Source organism: Phalacrocorax carbo, chromosome 6, assembly GCF_963921805.1.
Source record: "Phalacrocorax carbo chromosome 6, bPhaCar2.1, whole genome shotgun sequence".
Classification (NCBI taxonomy): Eukaryota; Metazoa; Chordata; class Aves; order Suliformes; family Phalacrocoracidae; genus Phalacrocorax; species Phalacrocorax carbo.
The window spans coordinates 20675464-20694493 of NC_087518.1; the positions used below are offsets into that span (position 1 = coordinate 20675464).

A 19030-nucleotide genomic window follows, 5' to 3' on the forward strand; every position below is an offset into this window, starting at 1 on the left:
TCTCAGAGGGCTGATGACAAGTCATCACTGCTCGTATCTACTGAAGCAGCAGTACATCCACAGCTCTGCCTCCATGTAAGGCAGCAAGAGGCACCAGGACATATTGCACACTAAAGCAGTAAATGGTCTTTGAGAAGATTCCACTATCACCTCAGGGTTTATTCTTTGTAATGATTAATTGAACAGACGTGACCAAACACACTTGAAAAGGCAAACTGAAGGATAAGCCAACAATCTAATACAGTTATTTGTTCCAAGGCTTACACATGATGTTGGAAGAAGCCCTCCTCCCCCCACAAATGGATTTCATACTTTCAGCCTGATACAGGCATCAATTAAAAAAAATCTAACTGATGGAAATTACAAGTTAATGTTGCATAGGGTAATACTATAAAGTCTGACTTTGATATTTTACCATTGTCTGTAAATATGTGCCTTTTGGATTTCAATAGAATTACTGTGCCACTTCTTAGGGTCTCTCCTTTCACTACCTTGTTGAAAATCTAGATGCTGTTTCAGCCTGAGGGCTTCAGAGACAAAATAATCTGAAGAATAAACAGCTTTAATGCGTACCAAAATCACACCAGGTATATCAAGAACAGTTTCAGGGTCAGCACAACCTTCAGTGAAAATATGCTTCCCTTATCACATACACAGCGTGTAAAAAGAAAGGGCTTTATAAAAAGAAGGTGAGCTGCTTTTTCCAAGAAAACCAACCATATATTTACCACCAAAACAGAAAAAAGTCTTGTGAAAGATCACACAGTGGAATCATCATGTTGAAGCTGCTGAGATAAGCTTTATGATAAGTGTTATCTTTTTGTGAAATTGATCTGAACCTCACTTATTTTGAGTTAATTGCATGTTATTTGTTATGGCTGTTATTGTTCTCCAACAGCTGCAAGCATTCTCTCAAACACACTCAACATGCATACTCATGATTAATGTTATTTTTAACAGTTCTGGACAGCACTCAAAAATATACAACCCACTCAGGCAGGCTTAGCACACGCTCTTCTGAGCCAGGCTGCCGTCACCCCATTGAGCTGATACAGCCGTGCAGCCAGTGGGCTCAGGTGTAGCTGAGAGACATTAGTAATCCAGCAAGTTTGGTTTAATACTCATTTACATACACACCACATCATAAAAACATTGTCTAGCCTATGACTGGCCTCTAGTTTCAAACAGGCTTAGCTTTTCAGAAGTTAATACAAATTCAATTTCACACACTTCTCTATAGGATAACCTAATGTGAAAAGCTGGACTAAATTTACTACAGCTTCTAGTTACCCAATTTCAAGAAGTTTTCACAATTCAAGAAGCTTTTATTGTCCTTGATGCAGCCATCTTGCGCAAGAAGGATCAGAAAACTGTTTATTAGCAGCTGCAGCTGCAGCCTCAGGACATAAGGCAAAACAAAGTCTTTGGAGTACCCACGTAACCTAGAATAATGCTACACTGCTTAAATTACTGATGTTGATTGGACAGGATTAAACAACAGCTTTAAAAGCTCATAAATTATGAGCTAATTTAAACTTCATTCTTTCCCTCCCCACAATTGCCAGAAAAACTTAAAATAAAAAAAACAAAACTTTGCAGATGAGGAGAAACCCTGAAACAGAATGCAGCTTTTAGAAAGACAGCAGAAAACTGCAACCATCATTACATGTGACCCAACAGCAGACACCAGAGCTTCTGCACGTAACTGCAAATGCTGCGTCTCACCCTAAGTAGTCTTTGAAATAGGGAACGGGAAGGAGGAAACAATGGTTCTCTAATGAGAGCAGTAAGTCCTAATAATGTACATGAGAAGAGACTTATGAAGAGATTCCTAGGGTCAAGCTGATTTATTACTGAAAACTGATGTATTTCAGAAAAAAACAACTGACAAATCACATCAGCACAGGCGAAAAATGAGTGTGTTGCAATTATTGGGTTGCAGTCAGTGTTGTGGCTGACGACAGTCATGCTGCACTAGAAAAGAGAAAAGGAAGCAAGAAAGACTGACTGCGCCCCTTAAAGCCTGCTTCCTGGACCAGACCAGATTATGTGACACAGGGGTGCTCTTCAGTTCAAAGGCTCCCAAGAAGGTTGTGCAATCTCCTTTGACAGCTTCCAGAAACAAAAATATACTTGAGAAATACCCAACCACCCCAGTTTCTCTCCCCAGCTACTGAACACGTAGGAAGCCTTTACGTAATATATTGACACCAGGAATTCCAGCTGCTTCACATTCAACCCATAATGGTAATAAGAAAAAGCACTGAAGAGGTAGAAGCCTCTGCTTTCCTAGGTTTAAAAAAGACACAGAGAACAGCCCTGCCATTCTGTCTTTCTTTGGAAAATGACAGAAATTCACTCTGGAGCAGGAGCTGTTCAGCATCATCAAAGCAGGAGAGGTAACTTGAGATGGTCTCCTCTGGTTTCCCTACTAGTATAATCCAAACCAATCCCCAGGACTCACCCCACATTTCCTACCATCGCACATCTTTGTTGCAGTACAACTCTCACAAAGCAGCCTTGCAAAATATTTCTTTCTTCAGAATCCTATACATACTGATCAGAAGTACAGTAAAATTTCATTCTTTGAATGAGGAAGAGCATCCAGACCCAGTATTTGGATATTTGTAAAACTTACTTTTTCCTTTTTTAACCTGTCTTCTTATCTAAGAAGGGTAAGAGTTTCATGTTACTGAAGGAGAAACGTTAGGATGTATCAGGTTTCCTGAGGACACTATTTGTGCAGGACGCGTTCCACAGTAAGACTATCTCAGAAACAAGATTTAGAACAATCCAAAAGGGTTTAATAATGATTTAAAAAATAAAAAAATCTATTGAGGAATTAAACTGCTGTCCCATGTCAGTATTTGCTTTACTCTTGATGGCTATTAGAACAGCCTTACTGTTTTCCTGCTGCTCCTACATCTCTCTAGAGGCACCAGGACACATGCTTTACCTCTGAAGTAGCAGTGAGCACAGCCATCAGTTTTGAAGACAAGAGGACAAACTACAAAACTCAGTGGGCCTTTTCATTCAAAAATACCTGCAATTATGGCACCAAAGGCTTTAACCAAACTGCCTAAGTGAGTATTGGTGTGAAAAATACCCTTTCATAAACTTGAAACTAGAAGCACTGGAAAAGCATTCTCACCTGAACTGTAATCCTTCAGTCGCAAGTCCTTCACAGGTGTCCCATCAGGTCCTCGGAAAGCATTGAGAATCTACAGGAAAACTAAAAATCAGTCTCCAAAAATCAAACCTTGGAAAGTGAAGCACTTGCTAACTTACGTTTCTCTCTCCCCGAGACTTCTTTCCTTTCTAGGTTAACTCTGTTACAAACTGGCACAGTTTCCTGATTAAGTTCCAGCAGTACCTGAGAACTGTTTATTGAGTTTTGGGAAATATTTTGGTGTTTTGTTTAAATAAGCGAACACCACAATTCTACTGTGCAAAGGTTTATCACACTGGTTTCAGCCAGACAGTTCACCTCTGATCCTTATTTAAGGTCAAAGAGGTCTTACTGCCTCTAACAAAATCGAGGGACATGGGGTGACTGTTCTAAGTCTTATCATCCTCTGATGGACAAAGTTTCTGTCATGAGTTCTCCAGTATCAAGCCTCAGAAGCTCTGATCATCACAGCTAACCCTAGCAAAAATTATTTCATGTAGGGGTTCTCATGTCTGGAACTGCCACTAAAAAAAAAACATTCTAACGCAAAGTGGAAGCTTTTGGAAAGGGAGCTGCTTTCACCTTGTAGCCCAGATTATTTTTTGGTTTTTTTACTAAGATCAGCAGTAGCAGAAGACATCTTTTCCACCTCTACAAGATCTCATTTAAGCAATTTCAAGTAACTAAGAACAAACAAGTTCACTTAGACACTACACATCATCTGAGCCTAAAATATAAAACAGAGTAATTAAAATATTTTTTATATATATATGTGTGTATATATATATATAAAGCAATGCTGGAAGTAAGGCCTGTTAAACAAGAGTCTGAAGTCACGGCTTTTAGCCACCAACACCCAACATGTGACTGCAGAAAAACTTGTCACTTCCAGACCCCCCCAAAAACCAGAAAAACCAGATTTTAAAAAAACCCAACATTTCAATCACTTCTAAATCTGGATTTTCCCCGGGGAAAATGACAGACCATCTGAACTACATTAACCAGGCTTAAAAATGGTACATTTAGAAACCCTTGATAGAAGTTTTTGGATAGGAAACATCCCGCTTACATCATCCTTTGTGGCAGTTTCAGGCACTCCTCCCAGCCGAATGAGTTTGCTTGGCTTCATATATTTGGGACAGGTCCGGTAATCTTGGTCCTTGAGTTCACACAATCAAGATGGTTTTTACAAATGAGCAATGCTAGCTCTCAAGATACGCAAACAGTAACAAAATATAGCAGAGTCTAATTCAAAGGCAAAGGCCCGTAGGCAGACTGGCTCAAATCTTTAACCACAACACTGTTTAAGATTCAGAGAGCTCTGGAGGGCTTATATTACTAGCTTCATATGCTCATTGAGCTGTACAATGAGATCTAGGTCCAGGAAAATAAAACAGGCAAATCACCTCTCTCTGCTTTCTAGCAGTGGGAGATTGAAATTCAATAGTAATTATTAACTCAGTAGTTACCATTACCTTCAGATTTCAAACTTAACTCTGAAAGAAAACAAAACATGCATGAGAACAGCTGTACTGTTCTACACAGGTCCACCCAAGAGAAAATAACAAAATACATTCTTCTATGTACTACTTCCCCCCAACACCCTCCCTCCATCTAGTAATTTTCAACTTGGGGACAAATCTGGTTCTATGTATTTAGCAATTCTCAGTTGCTAAATGGCATTTCTCTTGAGAAGAAAGTATTTCTCAGATAGAAAGGGTGCCCATTAAAAAAACCTGGAACATGAGGATGATCTCAGAGAAGGTCAGTGAATTAGGATAGAACTGAAGTGATGGGGTACAAACGGAAGACTCCTTCTCAGCTCCTTCCATTCTTTGGCCAACATGCATTTAACAGAAACATCAACTGACAAAACCACCTACCTGAAGGCTCTTATAGGGCCTAGAGTCTTTGCTGGGTTTTCCTTCTGCAAAAGACTTGCCATGTTCATAATCAAACAGCTGATGCCCTGGCAGCCGGTGATCCACATCACGATACTCAATGTTTCGGTAGTCAGTATCTTGCCTTCCAAGGAAATCCAGGCCACCTTCACCCTTTAACCCAAGATCAGAATCGGATCTTTGCTGCTCCCCACCAGAGAGCTGCTGCTGTTGCTGCTTGTTAGCAAAGGTCTGAGGTTGCTCCTCTTGGTCCTGAAGAGCAGGAAGAGGTCCACAGCTATTTTGGAAATTGTGTGAAGTGTCATCTTCAAGACCCAGTCCAAGAGATTCCTCTTCTCTGGCTGGTGCTTCTGAATGTTGAAATTCTCCTTTTTGGCTACCAAAGGGAGTTCTGTCTAGACCAAGTGCAGGCTCCTCTCTCTTGCTGGTGCTTAAACCAGAGCCCTCTCTTTCTGCTAAGGGTACAGGAGATTGGTTGTGCCTGAAGTCTACAAGGTTTTGATCCACAGGAGGCACTTCCCTATCTGAAAAGTCCATAGGAGGAGCCACATCTCTGTTCCTAAAATCCTGATCAGACCGGGACCTGTGCCTATTTCTGAAGTCTGACGATGGTGCACTTCTGTTTCTGAAGTCCAAATCAGAGGTGCCCACACCCCTGAAGTCCAAATCAGGTACATCTCTATTTCTGAAGTCTGAGTAGGAATGCTCTCTGCCCCTGTAGTCTAACTCAGACACTTCTCTTGCCCTAAAGTCTGAATGAGATCCATCTCGACCTCTGAAGTCTAGATCAAAAGACCCCCTTCCCCTGAAGTCTGATGGAGGTTCATCTCTGCCCCTGTAATCCATATTATGTGCTTCCCTATCCCTGTAGCTCATACGGAACATCTCCCTGTTCCTGTAGTCCACCGAAGCAATGTCCCCACCCCTGAAGTCCATAGATGGCCCTTCTCTCTCTTGGAAGTCTCCAGAGTACATATCCCTGCCCCTATACTCAGAAGAGGGTGGCTCCCTACCTCTGAAATCCATCTGAGAGTCATCTCTGCCCTGGAAGTCAGATGATGGGAAATCTCTGCCCCTGAAATCATGGTGCCCCTCCCCACCTCTGAAGTCACTACGTGGTCCATCTCTAGCTCCAAAGCTGAAAGGAGGTTCCTCTCTGTTGGCAAACTGAGGATTGAGGAGGCCTGTGAGTGCCTGGATATCAAAAGGAAGTGATTCTCTGCCAGAGAAGTTGCCAGAGTGTCTTTCTTGAGCAAGACTATCAAGGGAAGGAGGATATTCCCTGTTCCACCCGGGAGCAAACCTTTCTTCTTGGCTCCCACTGTAGAAATAAAGACAGTATTATTCATAACGTGCTTAGAGTCTGAAATCTACACAGCAGCACATTCTTCTCTAAACTTTTATAGAGTTGTGTAACAGTCTAAGATCCGCAGAAGATGTTTGGCAGTTTAAGATGAGGCAGCATACGACAGATGTGAGAAAGTAAACTTGGGTGCTCCCATTTCAGCACAATTTCCAGAAGCACTCAACAGGGAATACCTGCAATATTAATGGGTTAATGATGGTAGCAATTCACATTGACCTGCACTGCACACAGCTCTGCAGCTGTTTAAGGTTCCACCAGCTGGTGTGTTTGTTCATTAGCATCACCAGCACTTGCCTGTGAGGAACCACTTGAGCTTAAGCTCTCCAGGCAGTATGACAAACAGCTAACTTCGTATGTCATCCTGAGGCACATAAAAGCAGAGGTTACCAAACATGCTCTATTAACATACTAGAGAGACTCATTTATGCTTCCTTGTGCTGGAGTCTAAACTGGCAAAATGCTGAAAGCTACCAGTTCAGACGTTGAGGATGCCTCACAAGAATATGCCAACAATCAACGTTCAAGATGATCCTGTGCTCATGCCTCCAGACTGGCTGTCTCACACAGAGCTTATAACACCATAGCTACGAGCTCTCCTGATATCTGCATAAAACCACTCAGGAAGAAGTTTCCTCTTAAGACAGTTTTTTCAAAACCCAATGAGTTTGTTCAGTTTTGGGTTTTTTTTGTTGGTGGTGTTTTTTTTGTTTGTTTGGGTTTTTTTAGATGGAGCTACCTGATTTTTCATCTAAGAGAGGATCCAAAACATTTTTTTTTAAAATAGAATAATAAAATATCAACACATTTTAAAATAAATGCCAAATGCTACACAAATCAGTGGACATTTCCTTAGCAACTACAGCAAGTCAAGTTGTTCTTCAAATTTCACTACAGATTCACTCACCAACAGAATGCCAGGTGACATTTGCACAGTTAATCAAGCCATATACAGATCTCCTAAGCTATATGCCCCTGTTTCACCGCCATATAGAACAGTAATCAGAACTTGGTTCGAGGTTAGAATTCCCCACCCAATAGAGTAAAGAATGATGCCAATAAAATCCACTTCAAAAACTTCAGTAGAACAGCACTACCGATATCATCACAAAACACAGTCATGCTCTTATTAATACCGTTAAGACATGTTCTGGAGGATACTGGTTTTCATAGCTCAAATGTCATCAGTTTTCTCAACACATTAGAGTTGGACAATTATTTGAAGTATTCTTGTTGCAGAAACCTAAGGTATACCATGAGGAAGTACCTTTATCATGCTGATATTCAAATAACAGAGGTAGACACGTGAGCAAAGGATGAGAGAATTATGCACAACAGAGGAAAACCCTAGCTCTTGGTGTCTCCATTATTTTTTTTTAATACCCAGAGCCCTCTTGCAAATACATGGCCTAGTAACAACCAGATGAATATAACATAAGAAGAATATCATGCTGTGAAGGTCCAGTTGCACATTAATCTTTAAAACCATTCCAGTGATATTCGGAAATGTCTAAAGGAGGAACATGGCCAAAAATATGGGGATACATGGTCTACTTAACCTCATGGAGAGAACTAAACTCTGAAAGTTTTCATAAAAACCTGTGTGTAATGAAAGTGCCAGTACTTCTGAAGTTAAGGCAAGCACCATGGTTTAAGAGAATCAACATCACACTAGTAGGCACTTATACATCTTACAGCACATAGAACAAAAACCCATATGGCATATCTTCACCTTAGCTTACAACAGCTAAACTAAGTATTGCTAGAAAAGGTGGTGTGGAGAAGGAATAGAAATACTAAAAGCAGCTGTCATTAAAACAAAATTACAAAACTTCACAGAAATGCAGAAAGTTACACTGTCACTTTCCTATTCTTTGGCAATCACACCTAACTCCACAGAGGCCTCAACTTTTAGCCAAAATAGTCTGCTTACGGGAGGATGTGCATAAAGATGGACAAACAGAAAGTTCTTATGGCTTACTGTATTTCAGAATGTTGCTGAAACAAACTGTACATTCAAATGCTTACCGAAAAGACCCCATTCTGTTGCCTTGTCGATGGTCTCCCCACATTTTGGCCTTGTCTAGTAGGTTTCCAGAAATGGCTAATTCACTTAAGAACACCAAGACAGCACAACCTGTTGAATAAATAACATTACGGTAACCAACAAAGCAAAGAATACATATCACATAAATAAAACACTGCTGGTTAGGAGAAGGGGTGCATGGAACATCTGATCAGGATCCACAAGTCTACAAGACCACACTAAGGCACAAATGAATTTAATTGTTGTGTTTCTTCATGTTCAAATTTGCAAGCATCAATCAACTTCTGAAATCAAACTGTCAATATGGCTGGGCAAACAACCTGATTTCTGCTTTGATTAACATAAAGCTTTCCAACATACTGCGCTGTCTGACACTATTCAGAGTACAGCTAGAAATGTGAGAACACCACAATCAAGTGGTGATCAACAACAAGGACCGTTGCCGAACAAGAGTATGCAATTAATGTTTAATCCAAACTATTTTTGCCAAAAGCCCTTTGCTGTTCAAGGAAACTGTCACTACTATTGGTCTACTATGCTTACTCTGCCCTCAGAAGTATGTAGATAACAGAGTAGGCTTTGCCAATAAATTGTTACAGGCACTGTTCTCCAATGCTTCCCTCATCAAGCTGAGTGCCGCAAATAACATTTGCCTCAACAGAGATCTAAAATTTCATCCCCTTCCTTCCACCAGTGGAGAAGGTGAGGATTTCCTGGCAATTGCCAAAGCTGGGACTTGAAATGGGAAGTCCTTCCGTCTTTCTCCCGCAAAAAAAAAAAGGTAGCTAGCAACCTGATTGTCTCAAACCTGCTCTGGCTAAACCAGTTGAAGTGGCTCCAGAGGACTGCTGTGCCTGCCATCAGGCGCACATGCTGCTACAGAGCAACTCAAAAGCAGGATTAAACTAACTGCAGCAGTTAGGTCGAACAGAAGACAGTACAGTCACCACCAGGCCTGGCTAGAGCAGCCAATGTCAAAGAAAAGCACACAAGATCCTATTTCTTTTCACTTCCAAAGGTCAGGGCTGTCGTACGGGTGGCAGGTCAACAGAGCAGGTTATGACAGACTTTACACCAGGGAGCGATTCCAGGTGATGCTGCCAGCAGCTGCCTGTGCCAAGGAGCTAAGGGGAGCTGTCCTGCCAAGACGGAGTACCCGCTCCTGCCAGGGTCCATCACCAGCCAGCGAACCAAACACTCACATGGGAGCTGGGGACGGCAGAACCTGGCAGGCCTCAGTATGCAGGGGTGTAGAGGCAAAGGAAGGCAACCTGTGCCACCACTGCTGATCCATCCACTGTAACACCATTTCTAAAGAAACAAGTTCATTCAATTGGCCACTCAAGCCTGAGAGCACTGGTCTGCTTATGTTGTACATGGCTTTTAATGCAAGAAGCACCTCCCTGGTCCTAAGGATTTCCTCCACAAGCTCTACCATTATTTTCTTTCTTGGAGGTGAATCTAAGAGAACTGACACTGCACCCTCCATGGAGGGGACAGGCAAACAGAAATGGTTATGGCAGTCATAACAGTTGGCTGTCATCAGCCAGTCCTTTTATCTATGATCTTTTGCAGCCTCCAGACATCTGCAGACTTGGTGTTTCTTGTTATTTCCTTTTGGATTTCCTCCCCCAGTCAGTTCTCATTAGCTTACCAATACCTAAAAAAAAAAATATTCCTTGCCAGCTGTGAACTGGTTGGACATAATATTCAAATTATCAAATGGGGAAAAAATACCATTGGACTGATACCAGGCCTGGCATAGATCAGCTGAGCCATGCAGCAACATCCACCAGTATGAGGTCATGGTTCAATAACACAGGCAGCAACAGTAGCTCCAACAGTCCCCTGTTCAGCCTGATATGATTTGCTCCCTCTGCTCTGCCTTTGGCAATGTACAACGCATTAACTGTGCCAGCTTGTGCTTTTCTCAGTCTGCACCAGGGATGACCCTCTGAAAAGTTATATTTAAACTAGGTCATTTCAGCGATACAGTTTACAACACAGCCCCACAAAACAAGGTGACAGCAAACTGCAGGACAGGAACAGAAACTTCTTAGGCTGGCTTCCATCAATGCCAAAACCTCCTGAAGGTACGCCCTGCTACAACCGCTTCAAGAGATGCATGCTGTGATGAGATGCCATCAGGATTTACCTTTCAGGTAATAGCCAGCTCAGCTCCCACCTCCCTGCTCACAGGCAGATGCTGGGAGACAGGTCAGTGGGAGTAAGGCTGTTTGCCAAAGACACACCAATAGAGCCCAGGGCTGGGGCCAGGCCAGCAGCAAAGCACAGCAAAAATCCACGCTCAAGTGCTAGGAACTACACATCAATTAGTTTGCCATACCTCAGTCACATCCACGCACCCAAAAGAGATGGCAACAAAGGACGTTTCACAGAGACACAATAACGCAGCCACAAAACACACAATGTGGTCCAGTTACTCACACAGCCTGGATTTAGAGTCCTTTTAAGACAATAATTAGCTGTTAAAATTATACTGAATATTCAGGAGGGCTGATATGCATCCTGAAAGTATGCATTTTATTTCCCCCCTCCTCTCCACGCTGGTTCTGTTTCCTGGTGGCAAAGCCTCGGCTCCAGTGAAGATACAGTAGGTGAGACTCAAAGGATAGGATGCTCTTTTGTGGCCTTAGTTCATCCAACGACCGTTGGTCCTGCAGCCCCCCCAGCAGACAGGAGAGACTGACGGAGCTCCAGATGCTCCCTGGCAATTACTCCGAAGGACTTCCTCAGGACCATGCCCCTGCCCTCCCCAGCGCACCCCCAGACAGCCCAGCGCCTGGCACTGCTGCTCAGGGAATGTTCCTGATTCTACTTTCCAAATGCACATGCCAAGCCTGATGGCAGACTCTTCTGGATCTCTTTTACTTCAATTTACATCATACTACGGTAAAATCATGGCATTGTACATCAGAAGCATGCCGCTGATCCAGACTAAGGAGCCAGCCTTCCCAAGGAATAATTAAATATTTCTGGCAAAGGGCCAAGTAAGGAATGCCAGCAGACCTCAAGCATTTCCTTACCAACTAACACCAAACTTTGCACCGTTTTACAAATTTGGGGGAGAGAGGAGGAATTGGTGATGGATTAGCCAAGGTGAAGTTTCAGAGAGACACCATTTTCAGAAATATACTCTGATATTCACAACTTCTCTCCAAACTGATTTTGCCACGGCTGCCAGACCTGGTATTTATAGACCATGAGGAAATCAAACACATAACTACACACAAGACTACACTTCAAGAACAGAGGAAGTAATTTGCTGTGGAAAAACTTTCTGTGCCCAGTAAAGTTTTTGTAAGGCTGAAGAAAGGAAAAAGCCTCTGTGAAATTCAAGTATTGAGGTACAAAAGAAAACATTTCCCCAAGCTACAGAAACTGCAAGTAGCCAAGAAAGCCTGTTATTTCCAGTGTTGAAGAGGAAGATGTTTAATCCAGAAGTGAAGAAATATCAAAACCATGTCACTGAAGTTTGAAAGTAAAGGGAGAGAGAATCATTTCAGCTCTTCCTGGTGTCAAGCTGGAGGTTTTCACTTAAAAAAAGGGATGTGTGTGCTTTTCAGTTGTGTGATGCTTTTAAAAACATGTATTAGAAACAAACAGGTGAACTTCTAAACACACACACACACACACCCCCGATTACTATCCTGACCTTGCTTGTCCCGAAGGACTTCATAAGCACATTCCCAGCCAGGGAGCATTGGGAAAGACTGTCACACCACCAATGCCCTCCTGGGATAGGAAAGTGGATTCCACCTATAGCAGTACTTCCAAAATTAATACCACACACCAGCAACAACATCAAACTCTTGTGTTTTAAAAAGCAAAACATAAGAGATCACCGTTCTTACTCCCAGTAGTTCACTACCACTGCATTACCCAGCCTCCACCAGCCTCCAGCACAAGCCGGGCCACATCCCGCCTCCACCTAAGCCTTTATTTACAGTCCAAAATCCCATCCAGCCCATCACTGAGCCTAACTACCAGCTAACAGACCCCCAGCGACCACCCTGATCACTTTTCTCTGCAACCCAGCATGAATCCAACCCCCTTTTTCTCTATCCCTTTTAAAAACACAAGTGTTCCGAGACACTTTTCACATAAACACATACAACACGGTGTGAAAGAAGCTGTTATTTGACCAGGGTCTCAGAATAATGCAGAAATATCTCGAAACACCACAACTACCGACAGCAATGCAGACAGCAGGCCCCAAAGCTGAGCACAGCCGTGTGGGATGCCCCATGGCCCTTCTGTACCGGGACCAAGCTGCCCAAGCCCACGGCTCCCATCCCACTGGGGTGTGGGGCTCTGCTGGGGAGATGGAGGGACATGGAACCAGGATCCCCACTTCCTCACAGCTCACAGCCAAGGCAGCCCCCAGCCTCCGACAATTCCCCTGTCACGGGTGACGCCAAAAGAGACACACACACACACACACACACATCCCCTCTATGCTGAAAGACTCCACAGGAGGAAGCCCAGTCTCCTCTATTCAATGGTGGCCCCTAGGAAGGGCCCCCCTACATTCCTCTATCCCGGCCCGCCCCACGGGAAGACACCTCCCCATCCTGGGAGACCCTCAGAAGACCCCTGCCCCACTCCTCCCCCCCGCCCCAGACACTAAGGGAGATCCCCTCTTTATCCCAGGGGACAGCCCAGAAGCACTCCCTATCCGGGGGAGGCCTTACGGGAGACTCTGTGCCGCGCCGGTACCCCTGGAGCCGCCCCCGCTCCGCTCCCGTCCCCCAGGAGCTGCCAGCCCAGCGGCCCCACACCAGACCACACACTGCTCCACAGGCAAAACCCGCGAGCCCCGCCCGGTTCCGCCACACTGGGCAGTACCCCCGCACCGAGCGGTACCCCACCACCACGGCCACCGCCGCTCCCAGCGGGGGTCGCGGCCGGGGCCGACAGGGTCAGACCGCTCCTCACCTCCCACCGCCGCTCCCACCGCACCAGGCCCAGCGCAACCACGGCGAGAAACCGGATCTTCCGCTGTCCTCTTCCCGCCGCGCTGCACTCTGGGAAACGCAGTCCTGCCCTGCCGCCGCGATGGCGGCGGCGGGGAGCCTGGAGCTGCCTACAGCTCCCATCATCCCGCGGGGCCGGTGCCCGACCTTGGGGGCGGTGAGGCCTGGCCCGGCCCGGCACGGCCGCTGGGGGTGGGTTGTTCCCGCCGGGGCGGGGTGCTGCGATGCCGGGGTAGCCGCGGCGGTCGCGGTTAGGGGTAGGGCGGGAGGCGGCTGCATGCCGCCGGTGTCGTCCCCCCCGCCCCGCCTAGGCCGTGCCGGGGAGGGGGGGGCTGTCTGACGGCCCCCGCCGCAGCTGCCGCCGGCGCCGACGGGAGGAGCCGCGAAGGTCGGTCCTTGCGCCTTGTCTTTCGGGGGGTCCTGGTCCTGGCGCTTTGCCCGGTGTTCCGGGAGCCGCGACCCCCCCGGCCCAGGCGGGGGAGGGACTGGGACAGGCCCTGCGCTAGGCCTTGGGGGTCCTGGGGAGACTCCGGGGGGCTCCGGGGAAGGGCAGCGGTGCAGCCGGGAGGGGAAGGGCCGGGCGAGGACGGAGCCTCTCATCTGCAGGCCGGCACCGTCCAGGGCTGTTGGGGTGTCACAGGCTTTTGGGCTCCACTGCTTGTGGCGTTACCTGCCGGCGTTGGGTCTGTGTGCCTGGCAGGCAGCAGGCGTCAGGAAGTGGGGTGTGAAGCCAGGGCTCTGCTAGCCTCCCCACCAGCTGGTTTTGGGGGCACAGGGTCCCAGGCCAGCCTGCCTTCCTACTGTTGCTTTCGCTTCTGTCCCCATGTTCACTTCCAGGCTGGTTTTCTCACGGGGCAGGAGGAAAGCATGGGATGGAAGCACAGCCAGGCTCTTCCCAGGGGGGCTGACCCACAGGGCAGGGGCTCAAGAGGGCACCCTGCCCGCAGGGGTTATGGCATCTGAGCAGCCCTGGCCTCAGGAGGAGTGTCACCAGCCTGGTCTCATCTCAGCCACCTAATCCAGGCCAAGAGGGCCATAAAACCCACCCTTTGCAAACACGAGGCCTCTGGGATTGTTATGTGTATGGGAAGGGCTGGCTCCCTTCCCCCTCACTGCTGGGACATGGCAGAGGGAGGCTGAGCAGCTTTCCCAGCACTCAGGGAAATTGGGGCCAAGCCTGGATGAAAGGTCTGGGGCCGGGGGGCTGGAGGGAGCTGGGGCCACAGGAGGGAGGAAATCCTGCTGGATTAGAGCGGCTTTCCTGATGTCTTACTAGGGCTCGGTGCTGCCTGCTGAGCCAGCAGGATTGGGCCAAGGATGCTGGCGTGATGCTGGCGCATTGACTCTCAAGAGCAGAGCATTTGCGGGTGAGGGAACAGAGGGGTAATGCTGTCAGTCACACACAGGTCCTGCCCTGAGGAATGGCTGCAGATGTCCACAAGAAGAAAGGCTGGGAAGTGCCCAATGGGTCCCTGGCACCAGGAGATGGGCAGCATGCGGAGCGGTCCGAGAGCCCCACACCAGGGCTGGCGCAGGGGATGGAGCCAGGTACGGGGCAGAGCTCGCCCTTGGGGTAAGCGAGGGGAAAAAAATTAGCAGCTCCTCATTATGCAGGCTGGGCCCTCCACAGTCCTGCGGGTAGGGGGAGATGGGCCAACTGGCGACTCCCCACTAGCAGAACCCGCACCTTTCAGTGCCACAGGATGGAGAGAGGCAGGCAGATCCCTCCCTGCAACTCCCTGCCCCTTTTCCACCCTCTATCCGCCTGCTGCCTCAGCGTGGGAAACAGGCGGACAGATGATACACAGCCCATTGTTCCCAGGGGCAGGCCAGGAGGGAGCCATGTTCGTGCATACCCGCTCCTATGAGGACTTGACAAGTCCCGAGGACGGGGCAGCCGTGGCACAGAGCCCGGAGGACAGGCGGGGGGAACCAGCCAAGCTGACCAGCATGGAGCAGATCAGCAAGGACTTCAGTGAGCTGAGCACACAGCTCACGGGCATGGCCGTTGACCTGGAGGAGGAGATGAGGCAGAGCAAGGAGGGGAAGCTGGAGCCATCCCCGCAGACCACCCGCTGTGAGTCAGTGCTGTCTGGCAAGGAGGAGGAGGACGTGACCATGGACGCCTGGCGCATGCACCGGAAGCACGTCTTCGTGCTGAGTGAGGCAGGCAAGCCCGTGTACTCACGCTATGGCTCTGAGGAGGCCCTCTCCAGCACCATGGGTGTCATGATGGCCCTGGTGTCCTTCCTGGAGGCTGAGAAAAATGCAATCCGGTCCATCCACGCAGGTACTGCCCTGGGGGGGAGTGGGAGAGTTGGGTGTCTTGGCCTGCCCGAACACGCCCCTGATATGGGCCACGTTAGCTGTCCCCAGGGGCAGATTGTTTCCTGGGAGGAGAGGCTGCAGCCTGGCTCCCCCTCACAGCCCCAGGGAGCCAGGCTTACAGGTCTGTCCCTGTAACTCTGTCCCAAGCAGATGGCTACAAGGTGGTCTTCGTGCGGAGGAGTCCACTGGTGCTGGTGGCAGTGGCACGGACCCAGCAGTCAGAGCAGGAGATCGCCCATGAGCTGCTCTACATCTACTACCAGATCCTGAGCCTGCTCACCTGGACCCAGCTCAACCACATCTTCCAGCAGAAGCAGAACTATGACCTGCGCAGACTCCTGGCCGGCTCTGAGCGCATCACTGACAACCTGCTGGACCTCATGGCCCATGACCCCAGCTTCCTCATGGGCGCTGTGCGCTGCCTGCCCCTCGCTGCCAGCGTCCGGGATGCTGTCAGCACCAGCCTCCAGCAGGCCAAGGCCAAGAGTCTGGTCTTCTCCATCCTCCTGTCAGGGAACCAGCTGGTGTCTCTTGTGAGGAAGAAGGATCAGTTCCTCCACCCCATTGACCTCCATCTGCTCTTCAACCTCATCAGTTCGTCTTCTTCCTTCCGGGAGGGTGAAGCTTGGACTCCCATTTGCCTCCCCAAGTTCAACTCTAGTGGCTTCTTCCATGCCCACATCTCCTACCTGGAGCAGGAGATGGACCTGTGCCTCCTGCTAGTCTCCACCGACCGCGAGGACTTCTTCACCGTCTCTGACTGTAAGCGGCGCTTCCAGGAGCGCCTGCGACGGCGGGGAGTGCATCACGCTCTGCAGGAGGCCCTGCGCACCCCCTTCTACAGTGTCGCCCAGGTGGGCATCCCTGATCTCCGGCACTTCATCTACAAGTCGAAAAGCTCTGGGCTCTTTACCAGGTGAGGCCCCTGGGGAACCATTGTGCCAAGGCCATAGCATGGGGCATGGGGCAAGCCTTTTCCACAGATCCCCTTCTCCAGGGGGCTAACGGGGTGCTGTGTTCCTGCAGCCCTGAGATTGAAGCACCCTATGTGCGGGAAGAGGAGAAGGAGAGGCTCTTGGGGCTCTACCAGTACCTCCACAGCCGGGCTCACAACTCTTCGCGCCCCTTGAAGAACATCTACTTCACGGGCCCCCGTGAAAACCTCCTGGCTTGGGTAAGGGCCATGTGCAGGGTTTCCCTGGACCTGCCTGGCAGAGGAGGGGTGGGTGTGGCACAACGCAGCACCAGCTTCGTGGTCCCCACGGTGGCCCACAGCTTGTACACAGTCTTTTCGTGGCTCAGCCTGCCCTGTGCACCCCTGTGCCAGGGAGGGACAGGCAGGGATAGTAGCAGGGGCTGGTGAGCACTAGCACCAAGGGCTGTGCCACATGCTGTCATGAACTCCCCAGTGCCATAGAGAAGACCTGCTCTGGGGGCACACCCCAGGGTTTGGTCCCCCCACTTCTGAGCAAACCAGGTGCCACATATTTAGGTTACCCTGTTGCCACCCCATGTCCCTGCAACAGAGCCCCTGTACCTGTTGCCAGTGCCCATGGGGGGAAGATGCAGTGTCAGCCCCAAGTGGGGTGTAGAGGTGTGCCCAGTGTGTACCCTGCTTTTTCACCCAGGTAACAAGCGCCTTCGAGCTTTACATATGCTACAGTCCCCTGGGGACGAAGGCCGGTGCCATCAGTGCTGTCAACAAGCTCATGAAGTGGATCCGTAAGGAGGAAGACCGACTCTTCATCCTCACACCCCAGACATACTGACGGGCATTGCCTAGTGCATGGCACCAGCCGGGGTACACCCTGCTGTGCTGGGGAGCCTGTCCCCTGGGGAAGCCTAGGCCATGAGTCCAGGAGAGAGGGCATGGTGGGAACCCAAAGCACGGGGAAACCCACCCATGAGACTGCCCAACTTGGGTGGTAGAGGCAGGGTGCACAGCTGCCAGGGGAAGGGGGTGAGCAGGGCTTTCTCTCATATGCAGGCAGTGCCTCCCAGCTGAGGGAGCTGTCCTTCCTCTGCAGACCCCAGCTCCATCCCTCGTTGTGGGGGTCCTGGAACAGGGCTACTGGTGCCCTGGGTTGCTGGAGGGGAGCTGAGCCCCTGGGTCCTGCTGCCTGTGCCTGGCACCCTCCTCTTTGCCATCCTGCAGCTGTGCCAAGGGTGGGGATCCCCAGGAGATACATGGCAGCACTCGGGGGACTCCTGTGCTGCTGCGCCCGCAGAGGGTGGGTGACACCACTCTCCAGGTGGGAGACAGGGCTGGCCCAGGGCATGCACTGCTCATCTCCCTGCCCTGGGCAAGGGGGGCCCCCAAGTGCCAGGCAGCCCCTGGCAGTCCCAGACCCCTGCCCTGGCAGGTTTGCCCCTTTGGCATCTGTGCGCGCCCAGACCCTTCCCACTGTGGCTGTGAAAAGGATGTCCCTGGGGCTGCTGGCAGGTGGGGTGGTGGGTCAGCCTGCCCTGGCCAGGGAAGCGCAGTCCTCCCTACCTCCACATGGGGACGCAGAGCAGCCTGAGAGAGACTTGGGGTAGCGAGGTGCCCATCAGGGTGCTTGTGGGCTTGTGGTACATGGCTCTTGGGCAGTGGACCTTAAAGGGGTGGCTGGAGCACAGCCCTCTGGAGAGCCCACTGGCACGGGGCCCTGCTGCTCCCCCAGCCCAAGGAGGGTCTTCCCCTTGGTGTGGGGGCACCTGTCCCCCAAACCCAGCCCCTAGAGCCAGCTACGTTGAGCTTGCTACACAAGGGCTGCCTCCTCCCCAGCCATCCCCACGCACTGGTGTGGGGCTGAGTGCCCGTGAATGCTGCGGCACACTGGGCATGGCCCAACCCCACATTTTGGGGCTGTCTGCCAACTGCTGGGACGGGTGTTCCAGGATGGGCAGAGCCACCAGGGTGGCACTGGGACAGTGAAGGAGCTGGGAAGGGCCTGGCAGGGCTGGCACGGGGACTCTGCGTATTTATGCTCCTTCCAGAGTGTAATCGCTTGTCTTTGCTCATAAACATTATCTGGACCCCAAGTCAAGCTTCATCACATTCTTGTGTGTCCACATGCAAGGGAGGGGGGCAGCAAATAGCCAAGTTGGGCAGGAAGTTTGGTCCAAGTTTGGGTAAGGTGCAGTCCAGCCCTGAGGACCTGCTGGGGATCGAGAAAGCTGCCGAAGAGCAGCGCAAGGCATCCGGGGCTGTGGTGGCAGGAGGCAGTGCCAGATCGATGGTGG

At 49.5% G+C, this 19030-nt stretch overlaps 2 protein-coding genes across 6 annotated transcripts in view; one reads left to right on the top strand and one right to left on the bottom strand.

The window, feature by feature from the left end:
* RBM6 (RNA binding motif protein 6) overlaps nucleotides 1-13535 on the bottom strand; it is a 59345-nt gene extending 45810 nt beyond the window's left edge. For both annotated transcript variants that reach the window (XM_064454137.1, XM_064454136.1), the window contains exons 1-5: nucleotides 13440-13535; nucleotides 8462-8570; nucleotides 5053-6391; nucleotides 4239-4328; nucleotides 3152-3221 (exon numbers count right to left, since the gene is read on the bottom strand). In XM_064454137.1, coding sequence (XP_064310207.1) covers nucleotides 3152-3221; nucleotides 4239-4328; nucleotides 5053-6391; nucleotides 8462-8505 — 1543 coding nt within the window. In that variant the 5' untranslated portion in view covers nucleotides 8506-8570; nucleotides 13440-13535. The remainder of the gene's footprint in view (nucleotides 1-3151; nucleotides 3222-4238; nucleotides 4329-5052; nucleotides 6392-8461; nucleotides 8571-13439) is intronic.
* Nucleotides 13536-13573: 38 nt separating this feature from the next.
* MON1A (MON1 homolog A, secretory trafficking associated) lies at nucleotides 13574-18829 on the top strand. Of its 4 annotated transcripts, none has more exons than XM_064454140.1 (6): nucleotides 13574-13865; nucleotides 14315-15025; nucleotides 15300-15767; nucleotides 15953-16721; nucleotides 16832-16979; nucleotides 17434-18829. In XM_064454140.1, exons 2-6 carry the CDS (start codon nucleotides 14899-14901, stop codon nucleotides 17572-17574), a joined length of 1653 nt encoding a protein of 550 aa, XP_064310210.1. In that variant the 5' UTR covers nucleotides 13574-13865; nucleotides 14315-14898; the 3' UTR covers nucleotides 17575-18829. The 4 variants fall into 4 exon arrangements, with proteins under 4 accessions (XP_064310210.1, XP_064310208.1, XP_064310211.1 ...); XM_064454138.1 differs by having other exon boundaries at nucleotides 13575-13865; nucleotides 14884-15025; XM_064454141.1 differs by having other exon boundaries at nucleotides 13579-13865; nucleotides 14884-15025; nucleotides 15956-16721.
* The last annotated feature ends 201 nt before the right edge of the window (nucleotides 18830-19030 follow it).